At 36.9% G+C, this 21,318-nt stretch overlaps 1 protein-coding gene across 6 annotated transcripts in view; it reads left to right on the forward strand.

Annotated features, from left to right (window-relative positions):
- The window catches only part of FAM126B (family with sequence similarity 126 member B), a 48,516-nt gene that overhangs the window by 21,164 nt on the left and 6,034 nt on the right, over nt 1-21,318 (forward strand). For 5 of the 6 annotated variants that reach the window (XM_038142360.1, XM_038142357.1, XM_038142362.1 and 2 more), the window contains 8 exons: nt 5,689-5,868; nt 7,727-7,807; nt 8,437-8,552; nt 9,327-9,422; nt 10,287-10,403; nt 11,088-11,175; nt 15,017-15,176; nt 16,360-16,527. In XM_038142360.1, coding sequence (XP_037998288.1) covers nt 5,689-5,868; nt 7,727-7,807; nt 8,437-8,552; nt 9,327-9,422; nt 10,287-10,403; nt 11,088-11,175; nt 15,017-15,176; nt 16,360-16,527 — 1,006 coding nt within the window. The remainder of the gene's footprint in view (nt 1-5,688; nt 5,869-7,726; nt 7,808-8,436; nt 8,553-9,326; nt 9,423-10,286; nt 10,404-11,087; nt 11,176-15,016; nt 15,177-16,359; nt 16,528-21,318) is intronic. The other variant, XM_038142363.1, reaches the window with a different exon arrangement.

A 21,318-nucleotide genomic window follows, 5' to 3' on the forward strand; every position in this document is an offset into this window, starting at 1 on the left:
TTCTTTTTTCTAATGTAGTCCAACATGGGTATCATCCCTCTGTTTAGTCTCTTGGTTTTTGACAGTTACTTTAATGCCTCTCTAGTAAGACACAATTTCATCTGCTTCCAAAAATACTGTTTCTGCTGTCTGCTAGGTTCTCCTTGCCACAGCTGACTGTTGTGTTTTATTTGGCATGACTTGGTTTTGGTATTTTGGCTTGGGGTATTTTTGTTGTTGATTTTTTTCTTTTTTTGGAGGGGGGCGGGTTTCAAGTTTGGGTTGTTTGGGTTTTTTTTTAAATTTGTTTTTTTCAGTTTCCAGAAACCACCTTTCAGTCATAACTGAGACAAAGTAGGCCTTAGAGTGAAACTCAGGAAAACCAATGTACTTCTCTTGTGGTGGCTTATTGCAGTGGAAGATAGAATCACTTTTTAAAATGCCATTAAGATAACAACATCTTCTCGTGCTTACACTAGTATCTCTTTTGTGTAATTTGGTTTACACTGCTGTAAACAAGAACAGAACCATGGCCCCAAAATATAAATAGACACTATGCAAACTTAGCTTACCTTTGTACATAATTCATTTTGCAAGTGACGTTAAACTGAGCTTTCCAACCCATTGGCTTCTGTGAGGAGCATTTCTGGGCAAGTGTGTGGAAAATAACTTCTGAATAAATTGTGCAAGCATACTGTTCTCTGACATGTCAACTACTTCAGATAAAATGCTTACAAATACTTGGTGTATCATCTGTGTCTTCTCATATATTTATAAATTAAATGGGTAGTGTACACAGCAAGGAAGTTCTTTATTTTCCCAAGTACAGTTCAGCTGTTTTAGAAAGCTGAATGCTTGATTGAGCTTCAAGGAGATTGCATAATGCTCATGCAATTAAAAAAAAAAAGGCTTCATAGCTGTCAGCTTCATTTCAGTATTATAAATAACCTGCATGGTGACCTTTTTCTTTGTACTGAAAAGCTGCTGCTATTCTCTCTTCAACCTGAAACCACCATCGCTGCTGTCTATGTATTTTTTTTGTCTAGACTCCTGAAAATGTAAAAGCTTCTCATTGCTTTGAGAATAAGCATTTGATTTATTTTATTTAAAGAGCAAAGAACCAGATTTGCAAGTCTTTTTAGGGTGATCTTATGCTACTGCTCACTGATGCTTGTCAAATATTACTCTTTGGAACAGCTGTTGCAGTTAGGGCTTGATTCTGATATCACGTGTAAGATAAGCAATCCCAGACACAAAGATGTCCAGCTTCAGGTTCTACTTGTTAAGGCAGGATGTATTTCCTTGTTGTACTTCTTCCAAAGTTATTTGCTTGTGAGGAATATAGCTAAAGTGAATTCATTACTTTACATAATTCTGTAGTAATATTTGTCTCTGACTGAGAGGGGCTTTTAAATATGCTTTATAGGGCATTATTTGTTAGAGGGGTAATTCATGGCTTACGAAGATAAGTACATGTGGTAGGCTGTTATAAAAATACACTTTCTGGATTCTTGAACTTGATGGGCAAGTAATTCTTTAGTGCAAGTTAATCATAAAGTTGACTGATTTTTAAAACTTCTGGAAAGTGGCAAACTGTTTAGGGCAAATGCGAATTTTTCTAGAATCACATCATTCCATCTTAATAAGACCAGAATTATTAATTTAACGTGGAATCAGCATATTTAGGAATCGAACAACCAAGCTGATTCTCTCTTTTGCAGTTGTCTACTGTTTGTGAGCTATTAAATAAAGGCAAGCGCATTGAGAAGTGAAATACAGTTGTTGCTATTTGCCTTTGAGGAAGTGCCCCGACGTTTTTAAATGTAAAGATAAAGATGACTGGTGCAGAAATTTGCATAAAGTGTAGAGGGTGATATTGCTCATAAACAGCTAATTTAACTGAATAACATATTGATTTTTGTGTAGTATTGGAATTCACAAGTAAAGTGCTTTTGAAGTACTGTTTTTCAGATAGTTTTATAATTTTTAGTGTTGGTTTATGCCTGTAGACAATACTCTATGGATGTCAAGTTACTGCACTACTGAAGTACTGAAATATTGAATATTCATGTGGTGCTAATTAGGTTTAGCTCAGGGCAGCTGTGAAACAGAGTGAGATCACCTTTGCAATGCCAAAAAAACCCAGACCCAGTACTCTTGTAATAACAAATGGTTTCACCCATCATGTTATAGTTAAGTCTAAAGTAAGCACATTTTATTTTCTGCAATTGAATTCTTCAAAAAGGCAAGTATTTCCAATATTTGTCATGTATTTTCTAAAGCATTATATTTAACTTCAAGGTATGACACTTAGGATTTGGAAAACTTGTAAAATAAGCCAAAGGAAGGCTATTCATCAGCTTCCTTAAAACACGACTGGTTTGCATCTCTGTGAGGTATAAAATGAAGAGTGAAAATTAGATCATTGACGCTCGCTGCATGTTTAAGCCAGTAAAAATGTCCTTTTTTAATGCTTGTTGCTGCTTACGCTAATAGGAAAGATCTTAAAATTATTTTGTTAGGAAAAAGAAATGATTGTAAGAGATATTTTACGTTGGGTTTTTTTTTCTCACTTCTGTGCTATTAAGTTTGCTTTAACTTTGGACTGAAAGATCTTAGGGATTAAAAAATGTGTGCCAGTTCACGTATACACCGATTACTGATGACAAAAGCTCCATTTCCTCTGTTTATCCACTGTCTTCTCAGTATGTGTATTCAGAGAATTACTTGGAAGAGGCTGGTTCTTTGGAAAGCCAGATAACCAGGATGCAAGGAAAACATTTGTTCTTTCTCAGAGTGTCAAATTTTGTGTTTCCAGGTGGGAGGCTATCATACTGTACTTTGATAGGAAAATCCTGGGTGTTTGTGCTTTTAAAAATATTGGTGTGGTAGCATCTTTGTGATGGCAGCTTTTTCTTGTGGAAAAAGCTTACAGCTTTTCTTACAGCTCTGAACACACCAGAAGTACTATAGTAGTTGCAGGTTTTTACCTAAGTAATTGCAGTTGTTAAACATTTTCCACAACAAATATGACAACTACTAAAAATAAGGAGAATTCGAATGCTCACAGCACCACTGACTGGATATTGCTTGTATCTTTCTAGGGAGAATGTCTCCCTAGTCTTAAAAGACTGATTTTATAAAATTCATTTGAACGTAGCTAGCATAAACTTAGTAACTGCTCTGGTTGTGTGTCATCTGACTTAGCTAAAATACATTTTTCCACTATTTTTAATGGGACTTGGATTAGAATGGCTAATTTCAGATAGGAAACAGCTTTAGGCTGCTGTCATCTCTAATCTAATACGAGTACTATTTATAGCATTGCCATTGTATATATCTGGTTTCAGACAATATTTTTAGCTTTTCTTGCGCTTGTCATCTTGCTGCAGATATGCTTGCATGTTTTCTTTTCAGAGGTTTCTTTCTTCTTTCTTCTTTTTCTTCTTTCCTCTTAATCATATTTTCTTTTAAAGAAAAATCTACAAATTTATTTACTGATGTCCGAATTACTTAGTAGCCACTTTTTAAATTTGAACACCTGAAATATGTTAGGCCTTTCATAAAGCAAGGATACAGTTCTATTTCTGAGGATTAGAACATTTACTGTAACAGTTGGTTTTAATAATTGTCACTTTTAGATAGGAGTTTCTACTAAGTAAATAATCATTAAGAGAGGATATACTTATGCCTCTTTTGAACATAAAGTGCTATACCTGTATGAAATACTGGAATAAATACACTACCAGAAAGCTGTACCATTTTTTTCCTTAAAGTGATTCTAATAGAAGCTTTACAGACTTGTAATTTCATTTAGATCCCAAGCCAAAACTTAAGTGGTTGGTTATTTTGTGTCTTTCTGTCTGTCTGTCTTTCTATACATGCATATAAATATCGATGTCTATGTGTATAGACAGATTTACATGACTTGTAAAAATCCCTTTGTTCTAAATGACTGGACTTCTTTCATTCTGTATCAACATTGACAATGTCATCTTTCTTTGCTCTCCTTGTAGAGTCTCTTTGCTTCTGTTGTAAATGCTGGATTCTAGCTTAGAGTAACAACTCTGTCAATCAGAACCTTGTTACACAAGGTACTTACACCAGAGCCTTGTTTAAGAAGAGATTTCTCTGACAGCTGAGTTTTATTTTACGTAAATGTCATGTTATGGCTTACATAATCAGTGGTTAAATATGGTGTGCTACATTGACCAGAATATTGTGTGTTGGAAATGAAACTGTTTCCTGGGTGATGCTCTCTTAATAGGTAATTATGTCAAATTTATGTTTTATGTTTGTGATATACCAGTGTAAAATATCTAAGTGTAAATATAGGTATGTGAAATTGTACATTTGTAGAGCTTTATGGCATTGCACATTTATCAGACATTCCAACCATTCACTTGCAGAAATATTGGTCCCTCTGCTGTTAGCAAGGGACTCCTAAGTTTTTTAAGAGGATGGATGGTTCACAATAAACCACAGAACTATATCTTTGTGCAGCATAGCAAAAGTGTGACTGTCAATTCTACAGGAAGTTTGTGGTACTGTGATTATGGTGAATAGACAAATCAATGAAAAAAGAACGCATCAAAGTCCGTGAAATATGCTGCTAATGCTCTGAAAGTCCCAGGTGCATATGCCTGGGAGTGAGAGTCATATATGCCTTATCTAATCTGTATGTCTGTATGTCTAAGAGAACATGAAGCATGTACTATTACAAAGAAGACTTGAGATTCTGGCCTCTATTTTCTGACTCTGTAGCTCTTCTATATGAATATGGATGCCATATGGATGCCTTAGGTTATATGTATGCCTCTGTCTTTTTGGACAGTGAATCCCATATATATGTTCCTTATGTCATATCATCCCATTTGGTACAACACAATATCAGATAATGGTTCACAAACATTACAAAAATTTGTCTTGGAAATTAAAAATTTTTTTTAAATTTTTTCCCCTTGAGTTTTGATTTTGGTAATAAAAGCTTGATTAGTCATGGGAAAGAATGTGACTGTCCAGTGTGGTTCTTTCTGCTTTTTTCCTGTTCCCTAACAGTTCCATGGAAAAATCTTAGGTATTGCTTTAGCATTGTAGGCTCCTAAAATGGCAGGTTTACCTCATGCTTTTATCACACTGACTTGATAGGGGCCTTTATTTTCATCCTTGTAGTGAAACCTGAACTTCAACTCAAAATGAAAAGATCAGTTTGCATTGTATTGAACACTCTCAGTTATTGGTTTTGAGACTCAAAAGGTGTAGGTAAGAAATTAATTAATATTTCTGTCAATTGACTTATCATTAGCAGCTGATCTTTAACCTTTGTACTTTCATAGACCTTACAACTGCACTAAAGTTTTATGGTGCACATAGTTCAAAACACGTGTCTGTCACACGCCTTAAATTAGTACTTGTACAGAAAATCTTGTACTGACAGCCCTAGAGAAGAATCTTCTCAAAGCACACATGGTAGTGGCTGTAGTGGCCACATGTCCAAGTACTGCCCACCAGTGCGCCTCAGGTCTGTCCTTATGGATCTCCTTAAACAGAATGCAGATACCAGTGTGATTCATTGCCTCACTTGCCAGCAGGGAATGCAATTTTTACTGACTGCAGTGGCTATATGATATAGCCCCTAGATTTGTTGTTTCACTCTCCCTTATTAGAGAAGCCTACCAGTAAGTGATTAGCTTTTTTGCCTTTCCACAGCTCCTGGAGCCTGTTTGCCACCAGCTCTTTGAACTTTATCGGAGTTCTGAAGTTCGACTCAAGAGATTCACCCTGCAGTTTTTGCCAGAGCTGATCTGGGTTTATTTGCGTCTCACTGCCAGCAGGGATAGGCAGAGTAATGGCTGCATTGAGGCACTGCTGCTTGGCATTTACAACCTGGTAAGTGGGATGAGTGGGAATGGCTGAGGAAAGCTTTGATCTGAAGTTTTGCATCACTGACCACTAGGAATAAAGTAAATTATTGGAACAACATATTTCAAATTAAAATACACTTAAAGGGAAGTATATTTAATTCATAGAAAAGCATAATGTAATGAAGATTTAGTAAACATGTGTTTGCTAAAAATACATATTTTTAAATTATCTTTTTTGAAACAATATTTTCACTGAAAAGGATCATCTCATGGACTTTCTTAAACTTTTATATACTTCTGTGTGTAAGGAAATTAGGGAGCCCTTCTAAATGTTGCAAAATACGACTTCTTACGATTGTCAGGTTCATATGCTTAGTCAGTCTTGATGTGTCACTTCCCCTGCCCTCCCTCGTACTCTGAACATGTCTTTTTTAAGGATAGTTTGATGGTGAAGCCACTCTGCCTGTGAGCACTCAGATACATGCATGTGTCCATTTGAGTCAGATAATTGTCTTGAGGGGAACTATGGGTTTAAGAATAAGTAAAAGTAACTGTAAATTATTAAATTTGGCTGTTGGATGTAAAAGCAGTTTTTTACATCCTTATCCTGGCCTGGAAATGTTTTCTTTTGTAATGTTATGAGGCTGTTTGATAAATTCAGCAATACTGCCACAAGAGGCATCCTCCTGTGGGAATTTCTGTGTTATAGGACCTTAAAACATACTCTACTGAATATCACCCTTGCTTCTAATGTCATTGTTAACCCCTCCTTTCATTTATGGGTTATATTTTTACACATAAGACACAGAATAGCCAAACTGTGATTCTTAAAATGTATTCTAGTTATGTGTCTGTAGATCAGCTCTAACAACTGGACGATCTAGTTATTTTAGATTTATTTTTATAGAAAAAACCACTGGAAACTGCTTGGAAACAGATTTTTTTGTACTGTCTATTGGATTGAAGTAGTACATTTATCTTTCCTCCTCCTACAATGTTCTGCAGTTCATTTGAAAGTCATGTTGGTGATTCATATTTTTTAAGAACAGTAATTTCTCCATTCTCTCCATAATCAGAAAGAAAGAGACGTCAAAATGAACAGTGGCTTCCACTATTATTTTTCTTTAATGAAGCTGATATTTTTCTGCACATAGACTGAGAGTGAAGTTGTTTTCTGAATACTTAGAAAATGAAAGGGGTAAATAAATCTTCTGTGTTCTGACAAATTCTGTCAGCCATTCTTCTGTTATAATCCTTGAAGCCTGTTACAAGTACTGAGCTGCCCTGGGCTAAACTTTTACAAAAACTGGAATGACTGGAGCTTATTGTTTGAAAATTTGCTGTACAAAGTGCAAAGGCAGGATTTTAGACTCCTTTTTGGTGTAGTCTTATGTAATTGCTCCTAGTATATTTTCTTTAAAAACTGCAGGGTTTGCTTATGTAGTAGCCTAGCAACTACAAAATCTGACCAGTTTGAAAGCCTTTGAAGAAAACACTGTGTGTGTTTCCTCCTGAGGGAACTTTGCCAGTCCCCTTGATTTCACCTTTTCTCTGTGGCGCATTTATTATGAAATACTACCCATTGTCAGCAAGTGACTCATCAGCCCTTCTGTGTCAGTATCTTTAGTCTCACTGATTAAAGAGCCAGTGCTGGGGTTTTTTTTGAGTATTGCACACTAATTCTGCAGAGCAGTTTGTAATAGAGGTCTTTTCCCACTTGTTAAATTTGTATGTTGATGTTGTTGATATTCTGCAAATGCACAAAGTCCTTGGGGTGTTAATAGTCTTATCAGATCAGGACATCTAACTTACTTGTTAAATTCCTTCTAAGAGCTCCTGTCTCCTTACTTCTGTTTTGAGTTCTGGTTTTGTTTTTAATGCAGGAAATTGCTGACAAAGATGGAAATAACAAAGTTTTGTCTTTCACCATCCCTTCATTATCTAAACCCTCAATATATCATGAGGTAAGGCAGCTACTATGGTAAATTAAAATTGGATCTATTAGAGGCATGGAAACTGGATCCATTTGATGCCACAGGCCATTTTAGATGCATCTTCTTGTAGTAAGTTTTCGATGTCTGTAGCTTGCAGTTAGTGTAATAGAATGCTATAGAATTTGTATAAGAAGAGGAATATAAATGTTCAAAAATCTTTGTTGACTGCCCATTTTTAATAGAGTTAGTTATTGTAGTTGCAGCTGCTTTTTTGCCTCTTACATGTGAGCATAAAAGCAGTCTTCCTTCTAACTCTTCCTTAGTTCAGTTAGAACTTGCAATTGTGTTTTTGTTCAATAATGTTTCTGGACAAAAGGTCTGTGAGATTACAAACTGTACACGGATATGTAAGAATCAAAGTTGAAAATTGCTCTCACCTGCTGTGTTACTTGTAAGTGTGTACACTTTATAATAATGAAACTAGGTAATGTTTTTAGATCTACTGTATTCTAGAGTAATCTCCATTTTTAGAGATCACAAGATAGGCGTGTCTTTTGCCTTAGGTAGTTGGGAGCTTTAATGCTTTTGGGGAATTTTTACTTAGGACTTAACTTCTCCCCCCTCCTTCCTTCCTTCCTTCTCCTACCACCTACTTCTAGCCCTCTACCATTGGATCCATGGCTTTAACTGAAGGAGCATTAAGTCAGCATGATCTTATCAGAGTAGTTTACAGTGATCTTCATCCTCAAAGAGAAACCTTCACAGCACAGAACCGGTAAGTGGATGTACTCTTAATATTAAAGGTGTTTCACTAGGGAGACAAGTCCTTAAACCAAACAAAACAAAATTTTGTGGTCAGTTCTTTCTCAGCATTAAGTGCTCAGCAATAAATCTAGAGAACAGCTTTAGTAATCTTGAGTATAATTCTCTTTTTCTTTGTTCCATCCTTATATGTTCTTCTGCTAGTTAATTTTGAAGAATAACTTCTCTGTCATTTCTGTGTCTGCAAGGAATATCTTTCATTTTATGGCTGTCTATTTAATTTTTCCTGGAAGCCTAACAAAATTCAGCTTTGGATTTTGTTAGGCTGTGATTCCTTTTTCTACTGGAAAAAGGGAATGGAGCTAAGTGGATAGACAGAACCAGGAGTGAGAGAAATTGCCCTGCTGTTTAATGACTGTTAGCTTTACCTGTATCTGAAGACAGCCCTGGGAAAACTGATAAAATAATTTTGAATTGCATTGCAGACATTTCCACTTCTAGAACTGTCCAAATATTATGCCGTATCTGGTTTCCTTCATAGTTCCTGCATATGCTAATGGCTTTCAGGATTTTCAGAAGAATAAATTTAAGTGCTTCTAGTGAACCTTTGATAGCCTGTTTCAAGTTAGTGAATTATAATGAAAGAGGATTAAAGGATTTATGTGTTTACTTCTGACACCCCTTCCTGTAGGGTGCTTTTTGAGACTGAATTGTAGATTTCTTGTGTTTAATTTCAGTGAAATAATAAGAATATAAACAATGTAAGATTTTTCTCTTTTCTTTTCAGGTTTGAGGTGCTGAGCTTTCTTATGCTGTGTTACAATTCAGCTATTGTCTACATGCCTGCTTCTTCTTACCAGTCACTTTGTACGATGGGTTCCAGGTGAGACTTTGAAGTAGCCTTTGAAGTAGTCTTCAGGGTAATGTAGACTTTAAAATATTCATTCAGTAAAGAAAAGTGATGGGGATAGATTGGTTCTTGGTATGCTTCCATCATTTTCGTTTGAGTTGTGGCTATGCTAAATTTGCCAAATATGTTTCATTTTCCTGCATCTGAAAATTAGATCTGTTCTTTGAGTAGAGAAGCAAGACAAGATTTTATATGCAGGGGGTTTCTGTTGTTTTGGAGACAGTGCCACAGTTGCTATGTATCAGTGGCCATGTGTTGCTTCCATGATGAAGATTCAGATAGGAAACTGATGCAATAAGGATATAATGAATTATCCTGGTGTTACTGTAGGCAATGTATGGGAACACAGGCCTTTTTTTCAAGAGTTAGAAATATTTCTTACAAGGCAGCTGAGAGCAGTTCTCAAGACTATAAAATATGTGTCATCTGACTTTAGGTATAAGGTGACTTGCATGCTGTCATCATTCATTAGATGGGAGGTGACCTACTTCTCTTCTATACCACTGAAATGTTTCCTATAGAGAAAATTGGTCTAAGTTACTGAATTTTGGGGAGAGTCTCCTGGCTGATAGTGGAGAGCATCTTGCCACCCCTGTTCTTTATAAGCTGGTTACGATTTGAGCAAAACAGGTGGAGTTATTGGCTACACGGGAGTAACACTGGAATATCAGTGAGCCACATATCAAGGCACTGCTACAAAACTGCAAAATAAGAATGTTCTATGTTGTGTATTTATATTATAAAAAATAAGTTTGAAAATAACTAAAATCTCTGTGATATAAAGACATTTGTAGTCTTTGTGGCATTAATACTTTCCTGTAATGGTGCTGTTTTTAGGCTGTGTGTGAGTGGATTTCCACGGCAGCATGAGAAACGCTGGAAAGAACACTGTGGTAGAGTGGTGTTAGACCCTGACTTCATGGTGCAGCTGCTCACAGGTGTCTATTATGCCATGTAAGTGGACAGGGTTTTCTTACTTAAAGAGAAAGGTCTGCTTTTACATGAATTAAAATATAAATGCCACTTGTTTTATAATTAAAAAAAAATTTAGACTCATAACACAAGTTTGTACTCAATTTGTGTATTTCCCATTACTTGCTTATTCAGCCAACAGATAATTTGAAAATATTTTTGTCAGCACTGAATTAGGTGCTGAAGGGCCAGCAGTAGGTGCTGAAGAGAGTTAGGCTTCTGGTTTCCGTTTTTTTCCACGTTGCCAGTACCACAGATACCTTCTGTTCACAAGCATAATGAGCTTGGATGCCAAGATAAACTGATGAAATGCAGACCTCTTAAATGTCAGTCGCATCTGAGGTAGCTAAAATACATTTCTAGAGCAAATTCAGTTCTGCTAAGTACCATTAGCATTTGCATATTGACCCCATTTTTTTAAAGTTTGTCCTGATTATGGCATCAATTTTGTCTTGTTTGGAGGCAACATGGAAGAGCTTTCTTGTGATACCAAGAAGTTAATAAAATACGTTGTAGTGCTCAAAGAGGTGAATGTACACTGTGGTGTACCTACAACTGATGAATTTTCTGCACAAGCTGAGAAGTGCAAAGCTGGATTTGGGCAGAAAAAAGGACAAGTTTGTTTTCATAAAATGTGGAAGATAAATATCTGTCTTTACTTTTTAGATACAATGGTCAGTGGGAGCTTGGCCAGGAGGTATTGGAGGACATAATTTACAGAGCACAGCTTGAACTCTACTCACAGCCCCTGCTGGTAAGAAACAATTCATTGTAATTTATGGGCCTGGTTAAGAGGAGTATGGATGTGTTTCTGAAGTGGGCTGGTAATGAAAGCTTTTGTGTCCATTCACTGCCCTATCAAATGCAAGTGATTTGTTAACAGCTGGTGTTTGCAACGTAGCTATTTATACCATACTTTTTCTGCTGAGTATTAAGCCAGGGTGTTGGGATCTTCTAGGACTCATTGAGACTGGAAGCTAGGATTTTGCTAATATGTTACAGTTGGCTCAGAATGTTTGTTGTTTTGACATAAGCTACTGATGAATGGTTCAAAGAAGCTTAACTAAATAGTTGTATGTTATAGGGCATTGGTTGCAAAAAAGGTGTTTTGTTTGCTTCTAGACCTTCATCAGGGTTGAGAATAAGCTGTGGGTTTTAACTGATAACAAAGTAGAGAAAGCAACAGCAGGATACAGCTGAAAGTGCAAAGGAGCTCCAGTCCTAGAGTCAATGCCAGATTTTGTTTGACAAAAGTCACACAAATGTTAATCTTTACCTTGTTTGCAGGAACAGCAGTAAAATGGAGTAGTTCGCATTGGGGTGGGGATTTTTTCAGTTTTCACGGTATTTGCTGTTCCAATCATGAAAAAAGAGAAATGGGGAAAGTGGTGAAACTGGGCTGGATGCAGGTGGATGTGATTGGGAAGGATGAGAAGGCTGAAAGAGAGAAAGGAGAAATTTTTTGTCAGATGTAGGAATGAGAATCAAAAGAAGAGGGAAAATTAAGGAGAATAAAGTAAATTAGATTGCTGTTTCAGTTTCTGCATCAGAATTGTGGCTAGAAGCCCTTAGTCCTCCTCTGAACTAACAGCAGTAAAATGTCACTACTTTTTACATAACTGACGAAGGAGCGGATTTGCAAAATCTTTTTATGTGGCAATCTGAGATCACTCTTTTCTGAACTAAATTGCATAAAATTATTCTCCAAATGTATTAATATTGGCTGTACAATTTATCTACAGACTTTCTGCATTTAAAATGCCTGCTATCCATTGAATTATTATAATGGTTGGTTCCTTTTGGAAATGACTCATCACTCCATCAGATTGAAAGTTTTAAATTAAATATTGAACCTGCTGAATTGGGCCATCCTATCAAACTACTACATTTGACAAGTGTGTAGGAGGATCTGGAACTTGATGATATGACAATTTTTAGTTTTCGTTGTTCATTTTTAATCAGTTTGTCCTTAGAGAGTACTTTTCATTGTAAGAATCTTCTAGAATGTCTTTATTTTTTTTCTAAAGCCACTATTGATTCTCTATCCCATTGTTTGGTGATGTCATGGTATCACCCTTTTTTACTCCTTCCTGGTGGTTGGATTTTTTCTGCATATGCATGCAGGCCTATTTGAGGAGGTGGGGCTTTTTTTTCCATACTCTGATCATTGCCTGCTTTCTGTCTTGTTTTACTAATATTTTTTACAAGTAGCTTGAAGAAATTGTCTATTTTATTAAAAAAATTACCTGCATGTCTTTTCCCTAATGCTGTATATTCAAGCAATTTGACATTTTCAAAGATTGGAGCCCTTTCCCTCCTTGCATTCTTCAGGAGATGGGTATAATTTAGCAGCAGTATAAAATTTTGTATTTTAAACCTGAAACTACTAGTGCCAAATAAATATCATCTGGGATGCTTCACAGGAAAGTTGCTACGTTCAGCTTCTGCCTAGGATTTCCTAAGAGCAGCAAATTCTTTGAAGTCTATTTAATCTTAAGGCAAATCCCCACATTGGGATTAATTTTAGATACCTGTTTTCAGGTACCTATTTGTGTAATTATGGGAATACCATCAGTCATCATTAAAATGAGGAACATCATGATCCCTGTGTTTGTTTCTTGGAGAAACATTTTTGGCCATTAATAGATCCATGCTCTTATTTACTTAGGGTTTCATTGCCTGTAGAAAAAAAACCTAAGCTTTAAAAAACCCAAGTGGAAAAACAGCATCAGAAAGCCATGAAATATCTGTAATATAGGAGTGGTCTTCTATCACTCTTATGCAGAGACTGCAGTGCAAAGGGTAGGAATTAACACAAGGGAAAGGCCTTTTCTGCTTTAAGAAAAGTATTTCTGTTAACGAACACTGGGTACTGGTCAAGAAACCTGAGAGTTTCTACAGAGCCAAATTAATCACCAAGTGTCAGAATTAGTAGCACCTTGGACCTGGGGAGCAGACCGGTTCCAGTCAGTCTTTTCCTCTGAACAAAGCGTTCTGCGTGTTTTTCAGGCAGAAATCCCAGGCTTCAGAGCACAGGCACACAGGTTTTCCAAGAGCAGGGCACAGGAACCGTGGATCAGCAAGTCTCTATTGTGACAGCAGCTTTATCCAATGTATTTTATTGATGCACTTACTGCTCTTATTGAATGTTCTTTCCTTAGAGCTCCTTTCTGGTAGGCGAGAGTGGATATCTGGCCTGAAACCAGCCTTCCTTTGTCATTGATAGCTGCATTCTCGGCTTGCCAAGTCTGAATTGTGCTGTGTGTTTGTTTTCCTGCCTTTCAGTGCTGGATTAGACATCATGAGCAAGTGTTTCTGCATCCTGAAAGATCGTGGTTTTGAGGGTGTTTTTGTCAGACAAGGACTGTGACTCATTCAGACTGGTTGTTTAGATTGTTTCAAAGATTTACTGTTGCATTGATTTTTATCTCCATATGGTTTTCCTCAGTCCCCAGAAGTACAGTTTGTGCTGCTAGAGAGGGCCAGCTGTTAAAAGGTTCAACAAGCAGAAATGCTCTGTCACGATTCCTGTCATGGTGCAGAAGTCTTTTGCTATGAATTTTTAGATTTTTTTTTTTTTTTTTTTGTATACTGACAAGGGTATCTATTCAAGAAAGGTAGCAGCTCCAGGGAGTAGAAGATTTTGGAAAATCAAGGTGTGTTCATTTTATGGGTTGTGGTTTTGGGGAGATTTTGAAGCTTTAAGTAACACTGTGTGCATCAGCTTTGTTATTGTTGAATATTGTATATGCCATAGAGAACCAGTTTGCTTTTCTGGAGCTGGTACACAAGTTCACTTTTGTTGAACAATTTACTTGTAAAGTAAGAGACATTACTGAAAGTTGCTTTTGTCTTTTTTAAAGTAAACCTCTAATCCCAAAGGCATTTTATGGGAAACTTAAAGAAGCAATTAAAACATCAAAGCCAAAAGAAGTCACTTGTTCTCAAAGCTGCAAATCATAACTTCTGACTTTATAATAGGCTATTACACTCATCTTTATTAAACCTATTTTTAATTGTATTTAAATAACTTGATGTTCATTGCTTAGGCTGCAACTTTTTTTCCCCCTAAATAAATCTTGCAAGTATCTGCAGTCTGATCCTCTTGGTTAGGTTCTGTTGAGGTTGTTTTTAGGGAGGAGTGGGGAGTGATATGGGGAAAGGTGTGGTGGAAATCAGCCCTCTCCCCCTGTGCACAAGGCCACTGGCTGTTTGCATTGGCTTGGGCTGTGACTTAGTTTTATTGACACCCTTGTCATAAAACAGAAATGGTATTTGTCTTGTCATATTGCAGTCTCTTTTGGATGGAGACCTTCCTGTATGTGTTGTTAACATCTGTCACTACAGATGGCAAAGATAGAACAAAATTAATTACCTCAAAAAATGGAGAAAATTAACTCTGGTTTTGGAAATAGGTTTGTGATGAGCTTTTCCATGTAATCAACCTTGAATCCTGGGCATGGGGTCATTGAGGGGAATCTGGCATAGTTACCAATTCTTAATTGTTCTCCTTTCTGTATCCGGCAGGAGATCCAATATTCCCATTAGTGCAATCAAGGACAGTAGTAGTGTACAGCATCTTACTTTTGTCTTAGGTTGCAAATGCCATGAAGAATTCGCTGCCTTTTGATGCTCCTGATGCATCACAAGAAGGCCAGAAGGTACTGAAAGTAGAAGTTACTCCAACAGTTCCAAGAATTTCTCGGAGTGCTATTACAACAGCTTCCATCCGCCGTCATCGCTGGAGGAGAGAAGGTGAGCTTTCTCTGCCAGGAGCACGTATTGCAATGTACTGTAATCATCATCATCACTGTAATCTGGCTTCCGAGTTTGAATGTTTACAGAACATTGGGGGGGGGCTTTTTGTTTGTTTTTAAAAGTGATACTCCATAATAGTATATAATATTTTACATCTTCAGAGCACTGCATGAACATGAATATTTTGGGTGTTTGTTTTGGTTTTGATTTTGTGATAAACTGTGAGGTAGATGAGGAAATGGAGAAACTGGAAAATGTTTAATAAGACTTCTTTTTTCTCCGTGTAACACTGTGTGAAGTTGTAGGGGTAAAGTGTGGCTTAGAATTTGAGTTCTTGTTTTAATCAGCACTAAAACTCAACTGCTTCCAATCGTAAATAGCTCAGGGAATGAATGCTAACATCTAGACCTTTAATAGGATTCCAGCTGCCTAAAGCTACTGATGGCAGTGGGAGAGCGACAAACTGAACATCACACATACCATCATATGACCCAGTTTATTGGGGAGCTATAAAATAGGTTTGGATAGTTTAGAATTAGTCTTTCCTCAGTGAGTACTTGCATCATATGGAAGTGCTTGATTGTATGAAGAAAAAAAAAAAGTAGCGATCTTTACCTTGATGTGATGACATCTTCAGTGTATGTGTAGCAAAAAACTTGCTTTGAAATCACTTTGTCTGCTTTTAAAGCTTTGTTACTTCATGTATAAAATATTAGTTTAAAAAAGCTGCATAAATCAATGAAGGTAAAAAGGAGAATAACATAAGAATCAACTGAGAGTAAAAAGTCTGAAAACAGGAATTGCATATTTTCCTGTGGTACATTTCTTTTCCCTTTTATTTTTTATTTTTCTTGGTCACGTGCAAGAGGATTTGATGACCTCTGGTCTTCAGCTGAATCAGGATGTCCAGGACAAGAAGTAGCTGTCTCCTGATTTCAGGACTCTGCGTCGTGTTTGTCTTCACTGTAGTTATATTCAGCCATTCTACTCATTTGCTGGTCTCTTGTCTACAGTACAGCCCACCTGTCCCTTTCTGTGGATGTTCTCACCACTTCTAACTACGCATGGGCAGTGTTTTGTGTTTGTTCCACGTCCGCATAAACTTTCTATTTTCCCTGCCTGGGTTGGAATGCCAAGAAAAGAATAGAAAAGCACTAAAATGTTATATGTTGAATCCCAGATGGCTTTGACTTCTCAATCGAGGCTGACTCAAGCATTCCTGGCTCACCGATCCAACACGGCTCCACAGACCTAGGGATCAAACGTGAGCAAGAGGGGGAGGTGCTGATGCGCAGGACCCCTGAGCATGGCTTCCCGGAGCCCACCTTGGCAGCAGCCACAACAGAGGGTAGGACAGAGATGAGGAGGCAGAAGTCAGTGAGGCAGTTGCTGGAGGAGGATCCTGGCTCCCTATCCCCAAGCAGAACTTCTTTCCATTCTAGCGTGTGTTTCCGCTATCCCAGGGTGTATTAGCTTTCTTTGCAATACACACATCCCCTGTATACCTAACATCAGGTCAGGAACTACCTTTTGTTATCATGTGGGCTGGCCTGGGGCTTGCATCTGTGTGGTGAAACACTGCTTGGCATGGCACAAAAAAAAAAAAAAAAAGACAGGGGTAATATCCAAGAGCTTTGGGATTGCTTGGAAACTCTCTATTACTGAGCATGTTTAATCTGATATTAAGAAGAAAAAATATGCACCAGATGAACATGAATCTAACACTGAAAAGTAGACAGTACAGAGTATAAATGGGTTTGGCTCCATTTTAGTTAAAATAGTGTCTTGTTAGTCTGCAGTTCTTAAATTTTCAAGAATGAAGTCTCCTGTTGCCATTGAAAGTCAAGCCTATCTAAAACAGGTATACAATTACTGATGTTTTATTTGTCAGTCATCCTTTCATTGAAAAATCATATATGTACAACTCATTTAGAACTGGTTGCTCTACAAGCACCAAAAAAGTGCTTGTGTTATCAGGAAGAAATGAGGTTGTCATGTTTCTAAAAACTTCTAGAAACAATTACTGCTTTCTTTCTCAGTTGTGCTGGCCACACAAATGCTGTAGGGCTTCAGAGGTCTGCTTGGCAGCCAAGAATAGCAGATAGAGTAGGTGATAGAATTTTAAGTTCATCTGCTTTTGAGTAAAGAGGATTTCCTTGATGAAAGACATAGTTTGAAGTACTGAACTTGAATAATGATTTCTCCTCAGAGATGAGAATTAATTTCTTACAGATTTAGCTGAACATATTTTCAAGTACTCTCCTATCTTAAGCCTTCTTCTCTGTGTGTGAACTTTGGTGTTTCCAGCCTCTATAAGGACATTGGTTGATCATAAATAAGATTTATTTGCACATTCAGATATGAGCTACATTTGTTCTTCAGATTTGTTTTTCAGGAAACAATCTGGAGAATTTGGAGACTTAATTGTAGAATCCCAGAAGCATTACACTTAAAGTTGCTATCCTGCAATAATTAAGATCTCATGCTTCTGTAGAAGAGAGTGGTATAAAAATATTTAGTGCAGGTTTTTAATCTACTTGGTGCATTATGAATTTGAGCATGCTCAGTAAATGATCCTGTCTTCTCTTAAACTCACTTTTCACTTGATCTTACTCTGTTTTATACCTCTTTGCATGTGCATGACCTGAAGGATATAGAGAAGTCCTGAGCTGCAGAGAACCTTCTGGGACAGACAGCAAGTGGGAAGAGAAGTTGATAAAGATGATGCATTTTAGTCTTGTTTGAAGCCATTGAAATAATTTGGCATATTATTTGATAAGGCATCATTCCACATTCTTTGCTTCAATACAAATGGATTGAATACCGTTTACTTCTGTAACATCAGCAATGTATAATTACATTCTTGATCAAACTGAATTTTCCAGCTGATACCATCTGGAAGAATGCCAAGGAAAGGAGTTTGTCTTGAATATCAAGATAAAATTGTGGATGTATATCCAAGCGTCTGTTTGTTTTCTGATGCTGATTTCACAGAAAGCTTCAGCCAGAAAATTCCCTCTTGCAGATACCAGTTTGATGTCAAACAGCACAAGTAGAGACTGATCACTTCTAGTGACTTTTCAGTCTTCAGGTATAGGAAGGATAAACATGCTAAAAGTAATTTTAAAAAGGTGTATAAATCCCCTCCTTCAGATCAGTGTTTTGACCTCTTAAGCAGAAAAAGATAAGACTTCAGGAATGACTCAGTAATGCAGTGCAAGCTATTCTGTTTCAGGGTCAGTGCATCTGTGGTTCTGTGCACTATTTTGGGTCAGTGGAGAACATTAAGTCTGTATCTAAACTACTAGTTTTGTATATGCACAAATAGCAAATTATTTGAGGACAGATTTATTTTGATAAGGAACAGTGAGAGTCCTGAATAGACATTGTAGTGCAATGGATATGATTTCTGTTGGGTTGCACTGTCTATTTATCTTTTAGCCTTAAAATAAAGAGTATTTGGAAGGGAGAAGATTTTTAGATTTTATTTCCTTTTGAAATTGTCTTATTGGTCTCTTGGAACATAAACAAAACCAAAAGCAAACAAACAAACCAAAAAAAGAGAAAACTTCATTGTTACATCATCCTGTTTTCCTTCCCAGAGTATGTAAGGACTCAAAACATTTTTTATTATTTCTGAGGGCAGTTTTTAGAGGAAAAATAAGATGTATTAGGAAAAGAATGTATTTGCTGAATTACTTTAATCCCATTGGGAACTTCTCTAGGTATGTGGGTCTGACTAGACAGAAACTCTCTTGCATGTTATCTTCTCTATCTTCTTCATTTTTGAGCACTGCTGAGCAGCTTGGGCCTCTGTATAGTTGCAGCATCCAAAAGCTTGCAACAACCCCTCTCAGTCTTATCTTTAAATCCTATGTATAAAATGCCACTTTTTCAGTATGATTGCTTCACAGTCCCTGAATAGGACATGTGCTTCAGCATCCTCTTACTCAGCAATGCTTTAACATAAATTTTGAAAACTACTGATGTTCTTGTAATAATAAAAATCTTAGCAGTGTTGTCTGGAGACACCTTCTTATAAGTTCCACATCTTTCTATTGAATAAGAAGGGCTTGAGAGGGGGCTTCAGCTGCTTCTCTTGCTGCTTGTAACTGAACATGCTTTCACCCAGCTTTGCATGGTTATATAAGAAACATAAATGTTGGTTAATTGAAAAAGTGGTCTTGCTTTTGGTTATGTTCCAGCAATGTCTGATTTTTATCAGTACCTTTGATTGTGTGTGGGAAGGTTGGAGGGGGGAATGTCAGTGTGGATTGTGGATAAAATATATCACTGTCTAGTTTAAGAATAGACAGGTATGTGTCAAGAAGAGGAAGGCCTAGTTTTACCAAGTAGGGTGGTCAGGAAGTGGGGAAGGTACGTGCATTTTAAATATGGTTACAGGAAGTTAAAGCAAGTAATGCACCCTTCATTTTAATAATTGCTCTGGGAAGCTAAGGACCTTCTTTTTCTAAGGCAGAAGGCTTAACCAAGGAAGAAAGACTGCAGTAACATGAACTATATTATTTTTCTGCTTCTGGGAGGCCAATGAGTCAAATACAACTATTGAAAACTACAGAGTCATCTCTCATTGCATTGTTTTGAGAGAGGCTGAGAGTGGTTTGATTTGGAGATGTCTAAATATCTTTTGTAAGCTGATATACAGCAATGGTAATTCCAGGGCAAAGTTTCCTGAAAAGAAGTAGTAAATGTAGAGCAGAGTAATGAAACCTCCCTGAAAAGTTTTGGGCTTGCATTACACCTCAGAAATATGAAATGGGATTAGGCTATATTCCTGCTACGCAGAGCTGCAATAACACCAAAAGCTTTCTGTCTGTTCTGTTTGCCACGATGTAAAATGTTCTTTAGCTAACACTCAGCAAGAGAGGATGAGCTTCCACTCAAATGTTAGACTCTCTCAGATACTTGCCACCATGTTTTTCCAATTCTCTAAAAAAGATTTAAACATATTTGCTTGGCAGCAAGCTGGGTTCAACAGTCTTAACAGTAGAGCACCACAGTGGCTTTAGCTGGGCTGGATCTGTATTTCTCCAAATAATCACACTCTGCAGCTTTTACAAAGAAAGGCAAAATTCTTATAACCTGAGTAACTCCTTTTTTGCTAACATGTTGAAAATTTATGCCTTTTTCTCACTGAAATGAGATACATGGAGCAAAAACTGTTGCTCCATTTTTAGTTTTGAATTTTGAATGCTGCTCAGTTTTCTACTGAAACAATAACTTCTGAGAACATGGAGCTTAGAAAAAAGCCGGAATAAGATTAAAAGATAAAAAGTATTTGTGTGCAGCCCTAATATATAAACCTAAAAATAAGGATTTAAGAAATAATACTGTAATGCTTTTGTTTTCCTTTTAGATTTCAGTCAAAAGCACAGTGCCTCTTCTATAACATAAAGTGTTTCAGAGATTTAATTTCTCTTAATGAAGAGTTGCCTTTTTTTCTCTGAAAAATGTCGATGTTGAGATAAAAACAAATATGGTAGAAACACCTGGATGGGATTGCTGTAAATTCAAGGAGGATTGAATTTTGGAAAAGAGAGAACTAGGAATTAGGTTAATCTCCAATAGAAAGTATGGTCACGTTGTTCATAGTGCGAGCTACACACAAGAGAAGCCTTCTACCTCTGTTGGAACATTATGATTGTTAGCCTAGGAAGTGGCCTAAATCTGAAGCTTACTGAGCACTTAGCAGAACTTTGACTGAAAGAGATCCTTAGATCTTGCCTCAAAATAGGATAAAAATAGTCTGAAAGGGTTCTAGGTTTGTTTTAGTTTGGTTTTTTTAACAGCATGTAGTAGGAGAATGGGTGGTAGTAGTATCTGCAGACCAAGCTAAAATAAATTAGCCAAATGGGGCCCAATTCTTGTTATAGACAAAGTTTGGGACCAATATTCTGACTGATAAAAGTATTACAGATGAAAGGCCGAGCTCAGAGAGCACTTACTGTTGGACTCTGTTATTCTGCTAAATATGGCAGGAAAATTGGCTGAAAATAAAAAAAAATTTAAGCAAATGGAATCCAAGTGGATTAGCAAATGAGGTTTATTTTGACATTCTGTGCACATCTTTGTCTTCAGGTAACTTGAATGCATTCTCTGTTTTCTGATTGGTTTGGGG

This window comes from Motacilla alba, chromosome 7 (genome assembly GCF_015832195.1).
Source record: "Motacilla alba alba isolate MOTALB_02 chromosome 7, Motacilla_alba_V1.0_pri, whole genome shotgun sequence".
Classification (NCBI taxonomy): Eukaryota; Metazoa; Chordata; class Aves; order Passeriformes; family Motacillidae; genus Motacilla; species Motacilla alba.